The sequence below is a fragment of the Pseudophryne corroboree genome, chromosome 1 (assembly GCF_028390025.1).
Source record: "Pseudophryne corroboree isolate aPseCor3 chromosome 1, aPseCor3.hap2, whole genome shotgun sequence".
In the NCBI taxonomy this organism is placed as follows: domain Eukaryota; kingdom Metazoa; phylum Chordata; class Amphibia; order Anura; family Myobatrachidae; genus Pseudophryne; species Pseudophryne corroboree.
Window position 1 is genome coordinate 799,513,197 of NC_086444.1, and position 22,864 is coordinate 799,536,060.

The 22,864-nt window shown below is 36.6% G+C and overlaps 1 protein-coding gene across 5 annotated transcripts in view; it reads right to left on the minus strand.

Moving 5' to 3' along the window:
* Positions 1–2,729: 2,729 nt before the first annotated feature.
* Positions 2,730–22,864, minus strand: part of PITX2 (paired like homeodomain 2) — a 32,167-nt gene continuing 12,032 nt past the window's right edge. For 2 of the 5 annotated variants that reach the window (XM_063918931.1, XM_063918921.1), the window contains 5 exons: positions 19,209–19,266; positions 15,847–15,929; positions 15,450–15,590; positions 6,498–6,703; positions 2,730–4,275 (listed from right to left, as the gene is read on the minus strand). In XM_063918931.1, the coding sequence (XP_063775001.1) occupies positions 3,712–4,275; positions 6,498–6,703; positions 15,450–15,590; positions 15,847–15,892 (957 nt within the window). In that variant the 5' untranslated portion in view covers positions 15,893–15,929; positions 19,209–19,266 and the 3' untranslated portion in view covers positions 2,730–3,711. Of the gene's footprint in view, positions 4,276–6,497; positions 6,704–7,816; positions 8,574–15,449; positions 15,591–15,846; positions 15,930–19,208; positions 19,445–22,864 lie in introns of those variants that run through there. The other 3 variants (XM_063918940.1, XM_063918957.1, XM_063918947.1) reach the window with 3 other exon arrangements.

A 22,864-nucleotide genomic window follows, 5' to 3' on the forward strand; every position in this document is an offset into this window, starting at 1 on the left:
ATTCATTTCGGTCAATAATTTACGAAAATATTTCTGGAAACAAAATTGTTAACATTTATTTATTTTTACACGTCATAAATATAACACAATCTACGTAAGAACAGGAATGCAGCACCAGCAGGCCTGTGACATAAGGCACGGACCTACCATGAACAAAGACCCTTTACGATTGTCCATATATCATATTTTTTATTATGTATCTTAAAAGGCATTTACAAGGAGGAACAAATTGAAGATCATAATTCTGTATTCTGTCAAGAGTTTTGTAATACAGCTAAAATCTGCAAGGAAGAAAGTCTTGTCGGAGAAAAAAATGGACTACATAGAACGACATGTCTATAAAATAGTATTTGCTAAGCATATGCAAATATTTATTCTATATAAAATGTGTAGGAGTGTTCCAATGTGTATCAAAGAAACGTGTTTGAATTGAGTTTTGTGGCACCTATAACAAATACACCATAGTGATGATTACCCCCACCCCCATCCCCGCCTTATTGTTCTATATTCTGTGTTCCCAAATGCTCAGATAGAGATAAATATCATATTTGATTAGTTTCCAAGAATAAACAGGATCATATCAGGAATATATATGACACTGGGGTAAGTAATATTGCCCAGATCACCTCTGATCTCCCCTCCTGGGATACCATTCCTCCACGTGGGAGTAAAGTTTGTTACTGAATAATCTGTGATTGATTCAAACATAAATAAAATACCAGAAAAACAAACGTTATGTTTTGTCTGAGATGTAAGAGAAAGAGATGTGATGAGTGAGTGATCAGGTGTGTCCTGTTTAATGTATAAATATGACCTTTGTAATCGTGTGATTGCTAACTTTCCTGTGTATGAATGTAGCTGGCACATTGCTCTGGGCTTTGTACAAATGTGTCTGATGGGTACTTTCTGCGGATCAGCCCTTGGCTGACTGATGTCCCACTCGCCACCCTCTCCTAGGGATGTGTATTGAGACGTAGACACCTTTGTTTATTCAACTTGTAAAGGACAGTTAATACAGTCTTCTCATTATCTGACCTTCTAATATAGACTTAGGACAAAGGGACAAGCTCTCTTCAGATAATAACGTGAAGGTTTTATATTTTTTAGATGGGAAAACGCTTATAAGTCAGATGTTTGCTTTATCATCCATGTATGCCCTAGATGTGGCACAAAGAAAATACACTGTGTATTTGAAAAAATACTTCTAGTCGGTGAAATGTAAATGTATGAATCCCTGCGGTCTGGAGAATTTGGCTTTCATGGCCAGTTATAGCACACATTTACAGCTATATTAATATACAAATACGCATTTTAGTGAAAATGAAGCATGATATATACTGCAATGTATTACCATCAACATAAGAATAACTGTATGAGGACAATACATCTATTCTTATAGACGAGTTAAAGCATCTGAGGAATGTGAGCTATGGAACACAGCAACTGTAGGACCTCTGGCCTAGTATAGCATGAACCCCGTGTTATAGCTGAATTTAGTGTGCATACAGAGTACGGGATAAATCAGGAAAGAATAATAAGATCAGGGCACTCACCAGTGCTGTTCCTACTGTTGACACGTAGGAATAAATGAATTAGGAGAGTGGAACGAAGCTCAGCACAGAGGACATAGGAAAGGGATTCCCCCATGGAGCACCCACTGCCCCAATACTGGTGTAGAGATACTGTACTTGCACTATAATGTCTGCATGCCACCTTTTTTCTGCATCCATCATTCATGGGGATCAGAACCACGGATCAGACATCTCTTCTCGTCTCTGCTTGTTATTCCATGCATGTAGGGAGAAATGAGAGTAGATTTCCACCACACAGACCGCCTGTTCTACTTGTTATCTCCTCTAAGGATCCTTCCTCAGCTCTGATCACCTTTTATCCACCCCCCTTTTCCTCACCACGAATTGATACCAAATGTACAGTGATTGCTCCCAATACACAAAGCTGTCTGTCCTGCCTCCTCCGCTCCTTACTCCCAAATACGAGGCAAGGGGCCGGGGGTTAGTAGTCTGTGTGCCACCAAAGTCTTCAGAAGTTAATGTGCAAACCTTCATAATAAAGCAGTAAAGAAATGCTCGTATCAGATTTTAGTGGCGGGGTAACCGTGGATCATTGCGGCTGGAACAATGACCCCGTATGGATTACAGAGAGCCGGAGTGACTTCATACTGAGCAACACGGAGCCACATGTCAGGCCGTGCTGGTTTGTACAAGGCGCTACTGATATAGATATATATATATATATATATATATATATGTACACACACACACACACACACACACACACACACACACACACACACACACACACACTGCAGCTGCAATACCCAACACATTCATGTCCGCAGTACACCTTTCTGCTTGATTTGCATTAATTACATACTATATTGGTTTATTTTGCAGTACGTTGAAGTTTTATATCCTCGATCTAAAAAATTAATAAAAGCAAATTTACTTGTTGAAACAATGTTATTTTCTGAATTTTCTTTCTTTAAAAAAAGTGAAATTTTAAGGTTTATTTTTGTGGAAATTAATATGCATAGTAAACATTTTGAATGAGCTTGCACATTGTATTTGTTTTAGGATAGATATGTATAGAGAGAGAGAGAGAGAGAGAGAGAGAGAGAGAGAGAGAGAGAGAGAGATTGATTCCTTGTTTTTTTTGTATATACTTTGCATAAGAAATGCGCTGATTTTATTGGAAACAAGACAGCATGCTTTCCCGAAGAGATACGTTTATTGTTAAAGCGGCATCATTTTCTTTTTAGCCAAATAATCTTAAAACAATACATTAGAATTCATTTTACAACCGGATTGTTCAATGATATATCAACCAGCGTTATAGAAATTCAACAAATAAATAATTACACTTCTAAATGCAAAAGTCCAGCGGGTTTCTTGTGAAGAGATTTACGGGACAGAGGTGGACAACTTGTAATTGGGTCGGGGTGGTGTGGGCTACTTTTTACAATGTTCGGTGCTTTCATTTTCAGGCAGCTAAGCAGACGGGAATAAAAATCTGCATTTTTTTTCTGACCCACAGGAGATAAAACACAGGTTGTGTTTAAACATCTATTCGCAAAAGTAATAACAATAAAAAAAATGAATGCACGTAAAATTGAACTCGCATTTTTTTGTTTGTTTCTGAAACAACAGGGCACCCACCAGAGGTACTATTCTATGTTGATGCACACGACGTTTTAATAGGTCAGAAATACAGTGTCGCTTTTGTTATATACATTCACCTGGAGACCGTTTCTGTTTTGGCTCCTTTTGCATGCCTTATTTTATTAAAGCCTGGTGCATATTAACACTGTAAAGATATGATCGACAACTGCTTTTTATAAAATTAATTTGACATTTCAATATATATATATACATCCTTTCAGTCTTTTTGTTTTTCGTCAACAAAGCTAAACTTAAGAAAAAATTAACAAGCTTATAGTATCATTCAAATATAATATCCAGTCAAACGTGTCCATATATATATATATATATTTATATATATTTATCAGTGTCCTGCTGGTGCCTTTTAATATTTTCAAAGAAATCACTGCAGCCGACCCTTGAAAAGAAGACACATCTGAGTTTTGCAGTTAAACTTTTCTTTTTCCTTAAGGTTCTTTCTAGTGTCCAGATATTATAAGTCTTTGAAGAAAGGATGGTTTCCAGACAGCATATATACATGTACTTATATACATCACACGGGTCTGTCCACCGCATACTGACACGCACTGAGATTGGATCCTGGGTTTTGAACACTGGCATATCCAAAACTAGAGTGCTGCTTGGCTTTGAGTCTAAGGCTTGCCAGGCTGGAGTTACATGTGTCCCTGTAGACATAAGGGGGTGTTGGAGGGGCGTACGGGCAGGCTGGTGTTGGCACGGCTGAATTTAGAGAGGGGTTGCTCAAGTTGTTAAGGTTATTCAAGCTGTTGAGACTGGAGCCTGGCACCCCGGTGACAGCAGATGGCACCATACTTGAGGACATACTCATGGAAGAGATAGAGTTTGGGGGAGAAAACATACTCTGTGAGGATAAAGGGTTGACATTCATTGAGTTGAAGAAAGGGAAACTTTTGGTGGAAAGAGAGGCCGAGGTCAGGCCCTTGGCTGCCCAGTTGTTGTAGGAGTAGCCTGGGTACATGTCGTCATAAGGTTGCATGAGCCCATTGAACTGAGGCCCAAAACCATTTTTGCACAGCTCTGCTTGCTGGTTCCTCTCCCTCTTTCTCCATTTAGCTCTGCGGTTCTTGAACCAAACCTGCAATTAAAATAACACCAGGTCACCTGTGCTCATCAACTTACACGTGTCACACAACAATTCATTGTCTTAGGCAACATATAGCCTGTCGGCACATTTATCTGCCATTTCATGGGTGTCACATTTAACACTCACAATACAAATTACTAACCCACTAGAGATTAATTCTATCTATCTATCTATCTATCTATCTATCTATCTATCTATCTATCTAGTCATACCGCTCATTATACAAGCCTTGTTCATTAAACTGCAAGTACTCGTTTTTCCTTTTTAACTCCATTAAATAAAATGAACCTGTAGATGCAGCCAAGACAAAAACCTCGATTTGTTATTCAGAAGAAACGAATTTGAGATAAGAGGTCATGGAAAAAGTTGGACATACATATTTCATTTTAACAAGTAATCTAACATTATGAAAGCAACTCCTGGTAACAAGCTTTATAGAAGATAAATTGCTCCCTGCAAAATAAAAGAAAATGCCGCAATTCTTTTTGAGACATCATAAGATTCGTCAAGTGAGCAGCAAGCCTTTTCTTAGGCATGATAGAGAACAAATGTTTGCTACGAGACCTCTAGAGATCCTCCCTGTGCTAATCTGCAGTGACTGAAAGAAACTTCTGACCCAACTTGTCCTCTCTGGCTTGTTGGCAAGACTTGTCTTTTAACTACGTGCTACAATGAGATCCATGAGTCCTCCCTGTAGACAATGGAGATATCTGCAATACACATCCTGGGTGTCTGAATTGTCAGTCACCCTCCCGCAGAGAGAGTTTGTGTATTGGAGCAGTCCCTTAGCCTCCCCTGTTTACACAAATCATGTTGTACATTACAGATCGCTGTTAACTGTACCATTAATCCCTCGCACTCAATTGACAAGAACCACATTAGGCAGTCTTTAGATTCCCCAAATGTTGCTAATTTGAGCTGAAAAGATATAATGAATCCGCCCTGATAACACATCCTGCGTTCCACTCCATTCCCCACGAAAGACTTTGCTGCAATTACAATGCACATTTCAACTTTAGAAATACATTGTGTCGTCGCTTATTTTAATATTGTTTGTACATTTTTATGAATGCTATTCTTCCATAGGCAATACTGCAATCATTTTCAAGAATTTAAATTTGATCACAGCACCATAACATGTAGACTCAGGTGTAACCTTTAGGGTTTTTTTTTTTATTGTCACAGGCCTTGGGCAACACTAAGATATTGTTTACATACTTCACGACGATTGCTTTGTTAATATTTGAAACTACTTTGTCCCTGACACAAATGACTTCACCAACAAAGTTTAGAAAAGACACACAAATTGTATTCAAGGCTGTTTTCATCCACAAGCCTATGTTTCAGGTGCTATAAATCTTATCTTTTGCAATCCATAGATTATATGCACCCTTGTTGGGTTTGCACAGCAAGGATAACTCCTGAAATCAGTCTAACGCTATAATTTACCAGACACACACTGATATTTCTTTCTCTTTGAACATGTGTAAGATTACAAATATCAGTTTTAAGCAGTAAAATCCACATATAGTGGAAACAATCCTGTTGTATTTCTCCCAAGAGGCACTTTAAAGGCATTTTACATGTTAAAATGCCACATAATTATGAATTTATATTCTACTTGTCGCACAGATGTTTTAAAGCGCATAAATTGCAACACAGCTATAGTGTAGTATAAAACGGGATTATTTGACTGAAGCAATCTTTGGCTTTAAAAGCTGGGTTTATTTTTATGCCTTAAGCGTGTGATATTACATATTGTCATTACATATTGTTACATATTTTATTGGTTTTCGGCAGGAATTTTAAATTTCAAAAATAGAAGGAATATTGTACATAACTATAATTCCCAGAGCGAGTATAAATAACTTTGTATAATTTGAAACGCGTTTCATACTGCGCTTATGTCTCCCTTCCCACCATGCATTGCATTGATCAATTAAACAATGCATTATTTTTATTTAGTACACTTTCTCTGAAGCTCTAGGCTAATTGCAATGTATGATATATATATATTTATATATATATATATATATATATACATATATATATATATATATACATATATATATATACTGTATGTATACTGTATATATGCAAAGAATATATAGACATAGATATATGTGACACTGTAAAGTGTTGTGTGCCATGGTTATATTGATGTTTATGTTGTCTAGGCCTCCGATGACTGATATGTGAGTAGTTGTACTTACCCTGACTCTGGCCTCGGTGAGGTTAGTCCACACCGCGATCTCTTCCCTTGTAGACATGTCAGGATAGCGGTTCCTCTGGAAAGTGGCCTCTAATTCCTGCAATTGTTGGCTGGTGAAATGAGTCCTCTGTCTGCGCTGTCTCTTCTTCTTAGAGGGGTCATCAGCGCTAGTATCGTCATTTTTACTTTGGTGATTTTTGTCCTTATCTGCAGAAAGAGGCATCAGATATACACATTATTTACTTCCCCCTCTAACTCGAAGACGAGCTGCATAAATACGAATAAAAAAACAGCAGACAGTGGCTAATGAGTTTTGCCCTTCTGGCCTGGTGTGGCACCCAGAGGGTTTTTGTACAAATCCTGTAAATCCTCAATACCTTAGGGCTGTGGATTGTTCTCTGCTGGCTAGGACTAAAGCAGAAATGCAACAGACATTTATTAAAACAGAATAACCCAACTCCTTACAAGGATCTACTTAAATAAATAAACACCCCTGTGTCCTAATTATGCAGGTGCAGTTAGAAATCACTCTTATGAGAAATAGCTCGCGCAGCAAACTCATTCTGATATATTCATTTAGCTGCAGTCATTTTGATGTGTTTATTGTGCTCAAGTAATCCTTACTAATTTATTTCCCTAATTATCTGCATTTTTTTTATTTCTAGCAAGTTGCACAGCAGCATATTATGAGTCAGATGTCCAATGAACTGCAGTACACACAGAATTAGTTGACTCACTATTTATGACAAGTTGTAGCAATTAGCTATTTATTAAAAATGATAGTACGGTAGTAAAGTAGGCTGCACAACAATTTTAAGCCACAGAACACAATCTTTCTATGCACCAAGAAGAGATGTGAATATATAGAGCAATTCTGAAGTCTACTGAGCCTTTGTTATTAGCAACATGTTATCAACATTTCATTATATAACCCCAGCATACTCAACATCGCTGTTTATTTATTGTAATTCATTTACTTGCAACTATAGTTAGGAATCGCATCAGATTGCATAAATTAGCTAGAAATGTCATCCTACACAATAATGCGCTGGATTCTGCAGGAGAAAAAGGTAAAATAATTCACAAATTACTTGTTCTGCAACAAGCATAACATATAATGATAACTGACAGGTATTCATGTTAATGTATAAAATAAAATATAATGTATAAAATAAAATGTTATAATGTATAAAATAAAAAATCGTCACAGTTCTCTCTGTTGAACATAACGCAGAAGTCCTATTTTAAAGAGCTATTGTCGGAGGGTGTATTGAAAGTCTATGGTACGTATGTGAGTCTGTGATCTGGGCCGATCCTTACCTGCAGCCTCTGGGCTGGAGGTGTCTGAGATTGTATGGACCTCCAGCCTCTGCTTGCACTCCCCAGACCGTTGCCCCAGTGAGGAAGCCATGGAGACAGGAGTCACTGCCTGATGATGGGAAGAGGCTGAAGCCAGTTTACTCCCGGCTAAATGATCCAAATGTAATGGGTCTTTCATAGAGTTCATCGATCAGATGTGTGTATAAGAGAGCAGGCTTCCAAAAAATATCCAAATCATACAGATTTAAAAAAAAAAAAAAAAAAAAAGGTGCTCGGATTACAAGGGAAAATCCTCTATAGATTGCAATGAGATTCAATTCCACCGTGTGTCCAACTGGTGGCACCAAAATATAGATAAAAGTAATAAACAGCAGCACAGGCTGGGTGGAATAGTTTCAGCAAGTCACTTGTTAAGTGCAGGCTTAAGGAGCCTTATTTTTAAGTCCTGCTGAGTCCACTACAGTCATTAGGCAGATATTACTTTCTGTTCCTCCTTCTCTCTGGTATAGGAGACACTGGACGTTAGTAGGACTGGTGCAAGAAGCTTCTTCTACTGAGCTACCAAGCATTGCATGGTGTAGCTAAATAGGTAGACATTAGGGTAAGTATATGAAGTGTCAATGGGAAGCAATACCACTGAATCTAACAGCAAGATGCTGATCCCATGCACTGTCTCCAGCACAGGGCTGCACTTTCACAAGTGACAATGGAGATTCAGCAGTGGCTCAGTTGCTTCCCTGTTTGACTAACATCTTAAAACCAGAGATTTGTCCTTCCCAGCTCCCTGACGTCACTCACACTCACCCCCTATCCCCCCCCTCTTCTGCACTCCCAGCTCTGCGCTAGCCAATCACAGTCTCCCTTCCCTACACAGCTGCCTGACGTCTCCCACACTCTCCCCCTCCATACTGCCTGCACTCCCAGTCCTGTGCGACACAGCCAATCACAGGCTCGCCGCTCACAGACGGGGTTACCGTAATTATAGACACCAATCCGCACTCTACCAGGGCGGGCCTAAAGCCTGACTTCTACCCTAATTGTCAGGAAAGTACTCTGCAGAGTAGATACTGTACCATAGGAAGCTCTCTGAATTACCCATAGAAACATTGACCCAAGAGAATCGTGTACGATATAAATTTTCCATTAAACATATGATAGCACTAATGATTTGATATTCAATACTGCATTAGCATGATTATATTTAACACATATATTGTATTCATGATGCATGTCATCATTTTCCATACAGTTTATACAAAACAGCCAGTCCACACAGTTGCGGGTAATGGTCGTAAACATGCAAGACGGCAAAGTAAATCATAAGATTTTAAACAAATCTAATCGACATATATAGGACAGATACGCGTTGCATCTCTATATTCACATTGCAAGTCCAATACCTATTTACCTCTCTATACATGTTTATGGTACGATGACAGCTGAACTTCCCATAACTACTGACACTGAACAGCTAAAAAGGCAGCAGAAATCAAGAAGGCGGATTGGGTCCTGATAGCTCGGTATCTGACCTATTTCACACGAGCTTTGTGTATTTATACAGACATGTAACGACAGCGCAAGATTCCAGCATATTATCCTCTGACAACTTTATGCGCTTAGCTCTGGGGGAAATATTTCCTTTTTTATGTAGCTCAATTTAGTATTTTATATTCCATTTATGTACATTGCGCTTCATAGACATGTCCCAAGCATCGCAAAAGAAAAAAAGAAAAATACCAAGACTTCATATCTATGTCTGCAGCCTATCCCACCCACCTCCCTCGTCTTACACTGTCAGATTTACCAAGGAACATTCTTATCGGGATACATGTCAAAATTATACTACAACCAACGTTTAGTGTGTTCATGGATCAACATCCATCAACCTTAACTGTATGTAATCTATTTCATATCTATCTATCTATCTATCTATCTATCTATCTATCTATCTATCTATCTATCTATCTATCTATCTATCTATCTATCTAATATCTATCTATCTATCTATGTAATATCTATGTAATATCTATGTAATATCTATCTATCTATCTATCTATCTATCTATCTATCTATCTATCTATCTATCTATCTATCTATCTATCTATCTATCTATCTATCTCTATGTAATATCTATCTATCTATCTATCTATCTATCTCTATGTAATATCTATCTATCTATCTATCTATCTATCTATCTATCTATCTATCTATCTATCTATCTATCTATCTATCTATCTATCTATCAAGTCAGATATACAGAATTGAAATCATCTTAAATTAATTTGGATTCTGTTCGTTGTCTTCCGCTTAAATGACGCGTTTTATCCCTGAGATTTGACACAGAATCTCTCAGACCCCACAGCGTTGGATACAGACAATGCTCTTACGTGTGTAGTGCCTTTTAATCTGATAAGACTCTAATTTGCTTAAGTCTTTTAAATAGGGGTTTAGATTGGTCCTAGCCGTATTCTTATTGAATTCCCTCTAATTCCCACCAGATCATAAAGTATATGTGTAAAGTAAATATTTCCAGTTTCTGCACTACAGTTGATGACCTATAACTAAGTCAATATGAATTTGGATCAATCTTTGACTATTTGTTTATTAAATATATCTGTCCTCTGCCAGGAGTGGGTGGTGTGATCACTGGGGGTGGGCCCTTGCAGTGGAAAAGAAGTGAGAGGAGTGAAATAATTTACGTCATATTTGTCTATGCAAGATCATTATATTAGTATTTACATAGGTGCAACATAAATTAAGACGAACACTACATAAATATATTAATTAACATTGTCTTTCTTTAAATTAGACAATCTGTCAGGGTATGACGTATCTACTACTATGCTTAAATGAAAGCTCATGTGTCCAGGGCCCATTTTTACAATAAGAGTCATTTTTGTTTATATGTATATATGTATATGTGTATACATATACATGCAGAAAGTCCTTCTATCTGTCTGTCTGTCTATCTATCTATCTATCTATCTATCTATCTATCTATCTATCTATCTATCTATCTATCTATCTATCTAGATATACTTTCTGTTTACTATATAAGATTATTGTATCAAGTAAAATATAATTTTAAAATACTTTTTTTTAATTCACAGTATACTGGAGTCTACAATGCAGGATAATGAGAAATCGGGAAAGGGAATAAAAGGTGTGATAGGCATTGTACACTTCAACAAGGTTAATACAATAATCTTTGTAACTCGCAGCATAATTCATACCAGGAAAAACTGTGTCAAATACAATAAACAAACTTCTACAAATGTGATATGTATACCAAAGCGTCATTACTCTGCCCTCCTACGTATACACAGAGCTGTCAGAGCCAACGGGGCACAACATTAATAGTGACCATTTATTGATAATACCTTCATACATACCTATAACACATACATTCATGTTGATCATAGAAAGTGTTTAACAAATATAACCTCAGTGCTGGCATATGAAATGTATAGCGACTGCATTAAATAATTCCTAGACTAGATCTGGTGCCTAATTAAGGATCTTTACATTAGGATAATAAACATTTATAGTCAAAGATGGAATCCAAATACCAATCAAACATTGTCAAGTATATAATTGACTTTGTGTCATCGCGGAAAGGTAGGGTGGAGCTGAAATGAATACATACTTACTTATAAGCCAATTATGTTTTATTGTGTAATAGCAGTAATAAAGTAATGTTACCCTGTATTTGTAAATTAAAATACTCTTTATTTCCAATATACCATATTTACTCTATATTTCTAGAGCCTGTTGTGGCTGGCCATACATTTTGTATCTATATAATATACTATACAATATACATACATGGATAAAATTATTCGTATTTAATCTTATGAGCAAATTCAGTTGAGCATTTCAAGAAAACGAAGATGGTTTGTAATTATAAATCATGAAAGGCGCTGCACAAAAGTTGTGCATAATTATATTTCATATATAGTGAGCTCTTGTGATTTGGAACTTTCTAGTTTTTACAAAAACGTAATGTGATATATTTATAATGTAAACATTCTATACATTCATATGTTTATAATGCAGAAATATATTTATAATGCATACATTCGGGATATAATAATAATAATAATAATAATAATAATAATAAATATGAAAATGTCTCTGAAGTGCATTTTTTAAAGAAATTGAACACAAAACATACCGTATGAAGGGCACATTCTTGCCAAACACCTCTATAATAAACCATGAGTTTAGGAAACATACCTAATTAACAATCTTTTCATTTTGTGATAAATACAGCTAACAATGGAAATATTTTACAAAACTACAGGCGTGTTCTCATAATCACACCACAGTAAGCAGATCTAATTTCATATAAAGTTATTGGTTTGTTTCCCATATGAGAATGTGAAGAAATCTTTAAAACAGCCGGCAACATAAACTTTGCTCATATCTTATATCACTGGCAGAATTCATATTTTTAGACCATATTTCAACAAGCAATTCTGTTATCTCCATACTCTACCGTTCATAACCAATATTTATGGTGCCAAAATTTACAAAAACTGTACATTGGAATTATTTTTCCTTCCAAAAACTTCTATTTACAAAATGTACTAGGTCAGACATTAACTACAGAAACAGTAATGCAGGTGCATTTCTTCTCCTTTTCTAGATTTAAGACGTTTGCTCAAACAATGAAGAATATTAAATAATATAATTTATTACACAGTAATAGGACATGAGGACGTGTGATTTAAGATGATATAACGTGACACTATTAAAGGCTGTAGGAAGGCAGATCTGTTAGCTGATGCTCCAGGTTAATGTAGTGCCTGTTGCCCTTTGTACAGCCCAAATGTCATTCATACAGTTTATTGGCATAATATTCCCTTAATAGATAAATTGATGCTGGTGGGGCCTTTTCTGCCTGATAACATTGTCTTTCACTCTTCTACATATCGTGGATTACTGCTTATTCTCCTAGATGGAGAGCCATTAATTACCATTCAGTCAATATTAGGTAAAAGACAATGCTTTTTACATAGGATTAAGCAGACATCACATTGCTCCATTAGTATATTCCTGCGCACGGAAAAAGCTTTGCTTATACATTTCTTGTTCCCCCGAGTCATCCCAGCTACTCTGCATATATTATTGGTAGGCAGCAGAGAAGAGGAAAACAGCTAACACCAAATAAGTTTTACTGAGACACTTACAGACAAGGCTGGCAAAGCAGACACACTATGTTTCTAATTAGATCGGCATTAATTAATGTTAGTTAAATAACCGCTCAGCGGAAAGATCAGTAGTCTACATTTCCAGAGCACAGAAATCTAAGACAATGTGATTAAATATGTAAATAAGGAAAACATTCTGAGCATCAGGCAATATCATTTATTTCTTCATTCTCACCTGTGAGCTGAATTAAATGCATTGTGATACATCTATAGTTACTCATTTCTAAATGGAAAAAATATTACATTAGGTTCACTTATTTTATTAGGTTTCAAAAGCTAAAAACTATAAAACCACACAAACTGGTCAAAAAACAGCCCAAATATTGTGCAGGAAAACAAAATGAAAGTTTTTTTTTCAGTAATGTTAAAAAAACAAAACACTATAGCAACTTTAATTTCACCGCAACAAATGCAGTTTATGAAATATTCCGTCTGGTATACAATCTCACAACTCTTGTTGCATAATATATATAATAGAATTGTCTCTGGATGTCTGAATATAAGACATAAGTACAGATAAGCTGGGGTGGTGTAGAGGGATGCGTGGGTACCGTTTTACCCAATAACATGCGTGACTAATAACTCTATGATCACAGCCACCTACAATCCCAAATGCATATGCAAAACTAGTATTATAAATCAAATCCTCACATACAGAATCGATACTGCCATTTCTTACTGAACCACATCTCTTATTAAAGTTTGTGCGGAGAACAAACATTTATTTTTATGTGGCTTCTTTTCCCCAATCCAAGTACTGTATTGGCACAAAAATAAATAAATATATAAATATAAAAAAAATGTGTTCTTATTAAGTTTTTAATACACAGGAAATTTTACATGTTCTACAACAGTCAAATCTCATAATAAATGGTTCTAAAAACCATCATTTGTTTTCGGTGTGGAAAGTAAAAGTCAGTATGTCATGTAACATATGGAATATCACATTTAGACGTAGCTGGTAGGATCAGTCTTTCCTGCAATGAACCCATAAATTTATAGCAAAGCCCAATCGTTTGAGTCGTGTCCTATGATTAAGACCACCTGTCCATTTGAAGGGGGGCATTGTTATTCCCCACCGCACAAATGAATAGGACTGCAACACAGGATGGGCTCATCATCTGATTTCTACACCAACAGCGACTGTATAACACAAATAAGTTACAAGCTGTCTCTAAAACGGCTGCTTTTATTTATTTACAACAATATAGGAATACAATTGTGCCCTGAGAAAAAAGGAATTAAAATTTATATTCTCCTCAGCACAATCAAACAATATTTTACATCTATTAGTTTCTATGAGGGTTAGAATTTAAAATACAAAATAAATAAGTACATGCAAAAACAAGAGCACGATAAATTGATTGTGACATTAATATATTAGCTAGAAACGATTCCAGGTACAGAAAGTGCATGCCACTCCATGGGGCAGATTTATTAAGCCTGGTGAAGTGATAAAGTGGAAGGTGATAAAGAACCAGCCAATGAGCTCTTAAGTGTCATTTTTCAAACCCAGCCTGTAACATGGAAGTTAGGATCTGATTGGCTGGTACTTTATCACCTTCCACTTTATCACTTCACCAGGCTTAATAAATCTGCCCCCATATACTGAAGTTATTGGATTGAGGAACACCAATAGTTATCAGTTTTTGACGATTTGTATAACATAGACATGTCGCTTTTTTAATTGATTGTCTAATTATTTATTATATTATCCAATTAATGTCACCAAATTCATTCCACGAGAAACACTATATGTGTAAATAATTTGCTTTGGATTTTTCTTAAAATTATTCATAGAAGAACAACGTTTGATTGTGCTATAAAAAAAAGTGGAACCCCCCAAAAATAAATAAACAAATAAATAAAAGCATCAATAACACCCAAACCCTGCAACTTGACCACTTGTCTAGAACCTATATGGTATGTACCCACGTATCATCACTACACCTGTCTGACGGCAGAGGGCGCCTTAGGATCATAGCTGAGAGACCTGCTACTCCGCCTGGAGAGCAGGCCCAGGATTCTAGCTGGTAAGATATATTCAGTAAACTATATCATTGCTTTCTCCTTTCACTTAGCTTAATAAATCATATGTTAATATTCTCTCACCCCATACTAATTTTCTTAGCTCATGTCTAATATGCTCCAGGAATTATATATTTGTAATTTATAATGGCCACATAAATGTGGAATTTCTGAGAAGTCCGTTGGAGTGGTGGGTGAAGCAATGCTATATTATCCTGTTATTTAGAATATTAGAATATTTGAGAGAAACACTCAATTATTATTAAAAGATGGAGAAACTAATTTTACCAGTACTTAAAAAATTACCCCCGGGACAGCCTGTGTGCTGTTTATCTTTCAGACGGATAGACACTACATTATATGCCCAGTGTAAGGCTAATAAAACATCTTACCACTGGCATTTTGATGTTGTCTGCCAAACAGCTTCCCTGTTTCTTTCCTGCTGCTTATGGCCCCTTCTGTAGCAGAGAAATCACCTTTCTTCAAATCAGGTTCCTTAGAGAAGAGACACTCCACTGCAGAGGACTGGACTCCTGATTTCAGACAGAAAGGAGATTTAGACATGGGGCTTACTACAGGAGATAGGGGACTATCCGAACTAGCCTCTGTCACAGTCCAGGGGTGCTCTTCTCTCCTTTTCTCAAGTAACTAGTCTGAGGATCAGGCAATCGTTTCATGCGGTTTTTACTTTTTAGACTTTCGAGGTTCCCAGTCTAGTCTTGAACGCTACTTTCGTATTTTAAAAACAACAGTTCAATTCCAATTTTTACAAATACAAAAAGTTTTTACCTAATTGAACACAGGTCGTCACCAGCTTGCGACAGTTAGACTCCATGATTTCGTGTATTGATTGTCTGTTCGTCTGAAAAATACTGCAAATGGAAGAAACGCTCATTATTAAATATACTTTATATCTGTTATAAGTAAGGTCATTTAGTCACACACAACACTTGCTCTACATATTTATGTCAAAATCTATCTATCTATCTATCTATCTATCTATCTATCTATCTATCTATCTATCTATCTATCTATCTATCTATCTATACCTGTATTAAAAAAAATGTAAAACAGCACATCCCTTTGTCTGCTGCGACTTTAATCTGAGCAAGTACAGTCAAAACTGCAATTTTTCTATTTTACTAATAATTGTATAAAATTGCAGCATAGAAATACTCATATATATCCACGCAAACAGGAACGTAAATAGTACATGTTGTAACACGTAAGATTTTAATATGAAGAGCAAACCAAGAACAAAATGGAAATTTATTAGAATTCAAAACAATAGTTACCAGATAACATAATGTGTGCGTGTGTGTATGATGTATGGTTATCTATCTATCTATCTATCTATTTATCTATCTATCTATCTATCTATCTATCTATCATACATACATACATACATTATACACACACGCACACAATATATATATATATATATATATATATATATATATATATATATTCGATACAGAGACTCGGTTATTGCTGGCGTGACTTCCTGCCTGAATTTTCCATACTTCAGAGATGTACTTCTTATCATTCATTAATGTCATCTACCAGGAAAACATTACCTAATTATAGAGAGGGAGCGATCACATCCATTACTCAGTGATAGCGCATTTGTTAAATTACATTTCAATTAATGAGGGTCACCTAGGTGAGATGCCGGCCTACAGATGCAGTGTGATGGCGTTATTCGGCGATGTGTGCTGGAACAATTGGAGATATGATATGCTGTAGCTGTACTACATAAATATATATATATATATTAATATTATCTCGCGTACAGTGCTATAGGCATACTCAGGCTAGCTTGGCACTGCTGTTCTTGACTCTACACTGTAATAAGCCTTATGTGTTTCTTGATGTTCTGTGTTGATGATTTAAGTTAATTATGGTGAGGTTAATAATTGTGCAATTGCTTTTTTGTGGTCTGACAACAATTAAATGGAGTGGATATCTGTGCCTCCCACCTCACCAGGCAGCAGTCATTATATATTTACTATTCAGTTTTCCTTCTTTCTACACTGTGATGCTTCTGGATTTTCCCATATTTGTGCCAAGGAGGAGCAGAAGTTTGGCTGCCCCACATGTGAATGATTCTGCAGTAAAATCGCAGGATTAGTGCCTGATTGAGATGTCTGTTCGTGAGATATTACAAAATTCATTATCACATCTCTCTGCTAACTCGATATGAAGTAACACAGATGGGATTTTATTAGCCCAGGATTGGAATGTTTACTTATGATAATTTCAGAGGAAATTTGCATGTCATCATCTCTAATCTTTTTTTCCCTTTAATGTCTGCACTGGGTGAATAATTACTTGATGTCTGGATTGATGCATATTTTTAACCTGGATCTGCGGCCTAATTATTACAATTATCATTTTTATTTTGTCCACATTCTGGCCAGCACTGCACACCTTATCTGTAACACAGTTGTATAATTTGTCAGAGAATATTGAATTTTGCACGTGTGTTTGTAGGAAAGTAACATTATTTTACTTTCTTAGAAGATTAACATACACACGTATGTTTTGTATAGACTCAATTTCTCTGCTTCATGATTAGAGACGTATTAAACATATCTTTCATGTGATGACGCTTTGCAGGTTTGGCAGTCATAAATGGGTAAAGAACATCATACAGCTTTTTGTGTATATATATATATATATATATCTATCTATCGCTATCTATTAACATGTGTATATAGATAGATAGATAGATAGATAGATATTACAAACAAATATTGTGTGAGATACAAAGGCCTATGATGCAAAAGTGAGTTCGACACACACACACACACACACACACACACACACACACACACACACACACACACACACACACACACACACACACACACACACACACACACACACACACACGTGTCTGTATAGAGTACACAGTGTAGACATTATCGGAGTGCTGTTACAGGTAGCTGCTTGCAATCTGTGTAGAGTGTGAGAACACAGATAACAGGAGGCCTACAGTATCTAGAACTATTTTGTAAACTCCTGGAATTAGACCACCAATCTGCTGGCCACACTACCGCCAACCTTTACAGTATTTCCTTTTACAATTTAAATCATATTCTGTCATGCTTCATTAACAAACGCACAATCCATATTCTTTATCCCAGCTGTTCTGTAGCTTCCACACCATACATACATTAATATATGCATGTATGTAAATATACACGCACACACACGCACACACACATACCTATACACATTTTTACACACACACACACACACACACACACACACACACACACACACACACACACACACACACACACACACACACACACGGACTTATTACTGCTGTTACAGTTATGGAAACCGTTCACTTCTGTGTAGCCGTTGGAAGAGACAAATTAAAGATGGGACTGCCATATGTAACTTCATGTCTGGTGTACATTTAGTAGTATTTCACACATATCAGTATCGTGTTAACAGTCCTCAGATCTCAAACCATCTGGACTTACTTTGTCTTCTGTTAAAAACTTGCCTGACATTGTAACACAGCGTAAGGGTTAGTACTGTCTGGAGCTCACTTTAAGTATAGACCACTGTACCCAACATGTAGCTGGGAAGTCGGCATGTATATATATGTAGCACCCGAGTAGACCTAATTTTACCTAATTCAAATTTTGACATTTTCAAAACGAAATATAAGCCGTGTGTGTGTGTGTGTGTGTGTGTGTGTGTGTGTGTATGTGTGTGTGTGCGTGGGTGGGGGCCGGTGGTGGTATTATAACTTACAGTTGGCAGAGTTCTCTAAATTATTGTAAACTTTCTTAATTTATTATTAAAGGAAAGGAAAGTAAAAGATTAATGCGGCCTAAATGGTTGTTGCAAGGCATACCTGCTAGCAGCCCTCTCAGTAAATGGTGATATCTGCTACTGATATCTCACATGGTTAGTAGGGGACAATGATCATATGAAGTAAAGACTGTGATATTACATACAGTGCACACGATTGCACTCTGAATTATCCCCACATGCATGGTAAATGCAGTATAAGGGATTATTATGTCAGGAACCTCACTCAGTACAGGCCCAGAGTGGAAGAAATGTATGAACTTTCATGATCTCACATATTTAGATTACAGTAGGATTGTCTGTGTACTACTACTTACCAGATGGGCTTACAGGAAACCTCTGCTTCTTGCTATGCAGAAATCCTCACTGCAGGCACTGCATATGGGATCACACAATAAGGCGCAAACTGAAGAATCCAATGCAAAAGAAACCAAAAGCAATGTCCCAAGTTCCTTTGGGGTTCCTGATAAGGCTGTTAGATGAGAGGTTTCTGTTCCCGGGTCTCTCTCTGTGTCTCTCTCTCCCTCTCTGCAGTGGGAATGGCGTGACGTCACAGAGATTCCTCCAAACTCACTCAGCAGAGCAGGAGGGGGAGAGGGTCACACAGAGGGAGGGATAGATACATAGGGATCAGACAGAGGGAGGGATGGAGAGGTATCACACAACAATCTCATCACCAGCTCAGGAGCAAGCAAAAATATATAGAACATTGCATTAAACATGAAGGCGTTTAGGACAATAAAAAGTAAAATCTCAGAGAAACTTATTAATAAGATAAATGATGGAATGGAATTAGCCAAACACTGGGAATGATGAATGTGTCCAGTTATCAAAATCACACTGACATTAACATCTAATAAAAACGATGGGGAGAGTGGTTACATTAACAAAGGATATTAATTAATATGAAGACTATTGAATGACACTTCTTGCACAAATAGCAATTAAATATTTTCATATGGATAAATGTATATTATGAAATAAGTAGAGAACTGGCTGCATGTGGCTTCCAAAATACTGAATAAATATGATGATGGCAGGTGTTTATTACTCCATACATTTGTTTAAATTGTAATTTATCCTGATTTATGCAAAATGATACATAAGTGTCTGTTTTAAGAATACACACACACACACACACACACACACACACACACACACACACACACACACACACACACACACACACACACACACACACACACATCAAGCTATCACTATTTGTTAATTGTGTATAAATGCACCTTTATGGTGTAATGACTTCCAGGATTCAGTTTGTTGCTTATGTTCCAGTCACAAACAGACAGGATGCAGTCAGTATATATATAATATATAGTTTAGGATAATTTAGTTTTGAGGTTCAGGTTGTGGGTGTTCTGTCTGTGCCCAGGCTGATCCATGAAGGCCATCATAGTGTATAATGAATGACATTAGAGAGCTCTGTAGATGAATTGCTAAAGACAAATTATGATCAACAAGAGTCAAAGCTCGTTTAAGTGCAGAATTGTTAATACTGTAAGTACAACCAGCAACTTGACCTTGGGTCATTGATAACTAATTTTTTTAACCAAGGGCATAAAATGTGTGTACAAGAGTATTGTGCAGCACGTACACAGTGATTTTTTGTGTGAGAAATGTGCGATTATCATTACACACAGACCCACCTAACTTGTTTCGGGTACATAATAATAATAATAATAATAATAATAATAATAATAATAATAATAATAATAATAATAATTGAGTGTACTTTAAAATGAATCAATGTGAATTGTGTTTTGACTCTGCAAATGTAATCAATATATTTTTGTAGCGTAATACTGTCAAATTCTTTGTAAAAAAAGGAAAAATATAATAAGTATTTTTAAATAGAATGTGTTCGAGGCAAGTATAGATATATTCATTCGATCTTCTATCATTAAGAGCGAGCACGTCTGATCGATTTTATTTCATGTTTTAATTAAGCCATTCAATATTTCTAAATGCTGTATTTGGAAAGATTATTGTTTTCCAGCAACGGTTTATATTTGATTCGAGTTTATTATTTTTAATGTTCTAAAGAGCTAACACTTCCATTAAAACAATATTTAATGTATACCAGCATTCTTCAATGGGAACCTGTAAAAAAATAATAATAATAAAAATAATGTTTTAGAGAATTATTATTTTTTAAAACACGCTGCAAAAATAAAAATAAAATAAAATAATAATGATAATAATAATAATAATAATAATAATAATAATAATAATAATAATAATCCACTCACTAATGTTATAACGGCAACGAATAAACACAAACCTTTATGAGGCCAGCTAACTTTCAAAGTGCTTTGTAGTGTAGATAGTGTTATTGGTTCCCTCAGCAGACAGTGGCCGTGTGATTGATCCGGCGATAAACTATCTGAAGAATGCTACTGTAGCAGCAGACACAGCTATCTCCTACTGTAAAGATGGACAGGCTCTGCAGAGCAGGCAAAGCTCTGCTGCTGCCTTATAGCAAGGTAATAGCCTTTACCATGCCAGCAATAATCGTATATACAATTAGATTACTAGCGTTCACAGACTAGATGGCTGTTGTGCGTGTATAGTTGATTTTTCCTATTCTTGCTAATAAATCATGAGCTTTTTTGGTTCAGAAATGTTTGCCACCCTTACACTGCCTACATACTCTGTGAATATATTTTTCGTGTGCTCTTCACTTTTAGGAGCACACATTGCTGTATATACTCCTGGTAATGATGGAGAGGATATGTATCATTTGCACTTACTGTCTTATGTCCCGGGTATTTAGGACAGATGAATATATATGCTGTGATTGTTATGCGCAGTGATTGATTCCCATAATTACAGGGTAAAGGTCAGTAATTGTCAGCGGTTACTTATTTCGGCCTCAGATACAGGTTCTATGTGTGCATCGATGAATACAACGCAGAAGAGACCATAGCATCAGAATAGTAATTACTGATGTCTGTATGGGGAACAGTAAACAGGGAGGGTCATATTTGTGTTGTGTGATAGTAAAGTCAAAGGTACAGTACAGGTTAAGTTGTGTCACGTTGTCCTTATAGTGCATTCCAAACAGTGAGGTGCTGATCCTGTAGCCATAGTCTGTCCATAGTTTGTCAACTGCAGGTTGGGGTGTGTCAGTACTGTATGTATATAGTATGTAGGTGGCAGGTATGGTACTGTCATTCTTTTCACAGTGTGTAGATGGCAGCTATGGTTGTGTCACTCTGTACGCAGTGTGTATTGTTTAGGTGACAGGTAAGATTCTGTCAGCCTGTAGCTGGTAACAGGCAGGCCAGGATGGGTCAGTCCGACCATAGTGTGTGATGCTGTACAGTAGGGTCAGTCTATCTAGTGTGTCATTTATAGGCCAGGGTCCTTCAGCCTGTTCATATGTGTCTAGTGCAGGTCAGGAAATGTCGTTGTGAATGATGTGAAGGGTAGGTCAGTAATCCATAGTGTAACGTGCAGGCCAGTAGCGGTGTCAGTAAATTAAGGATGTAAGGTACAGATCAGTAGGTGTCAGTAACTACATAGTGTAAGGTGCAGGTCAGTATGTATCAGTATGTCCACAGTGTAAGGTGCAGGTAAGTGTCAGTAAGTCCATAATGTAATGTGCAGGAGTCAGTAATTCCATAGTGTAAGATGCAGGTCAGTTAATGTCAGTAAGTCCATTGTGTACGGTGAAGGTCGGTACAGTAGGTGTCAGTATGTACATAGCAAAAGGTGCAGGTCAGTCAGTGTCAGTAAGCACACATAGTGTAAGGTGCAAAGATGAAGGTCATTGGATGTCAGTAAGTCCATAGTGTAAGGTGCAGGAGAGGCAGTGTCAGTAAGTCCATAGTTTAAGTTGCAGGGCAGACAATGTCAGTAATTCCTTAGTGTAGGGTACAGGTCAGGCAGTGTCAAATAGTTCATAGTGTTTGGTGCAGGTCAGTAATTGTCAGTAAATACATAGGTGTAGGCC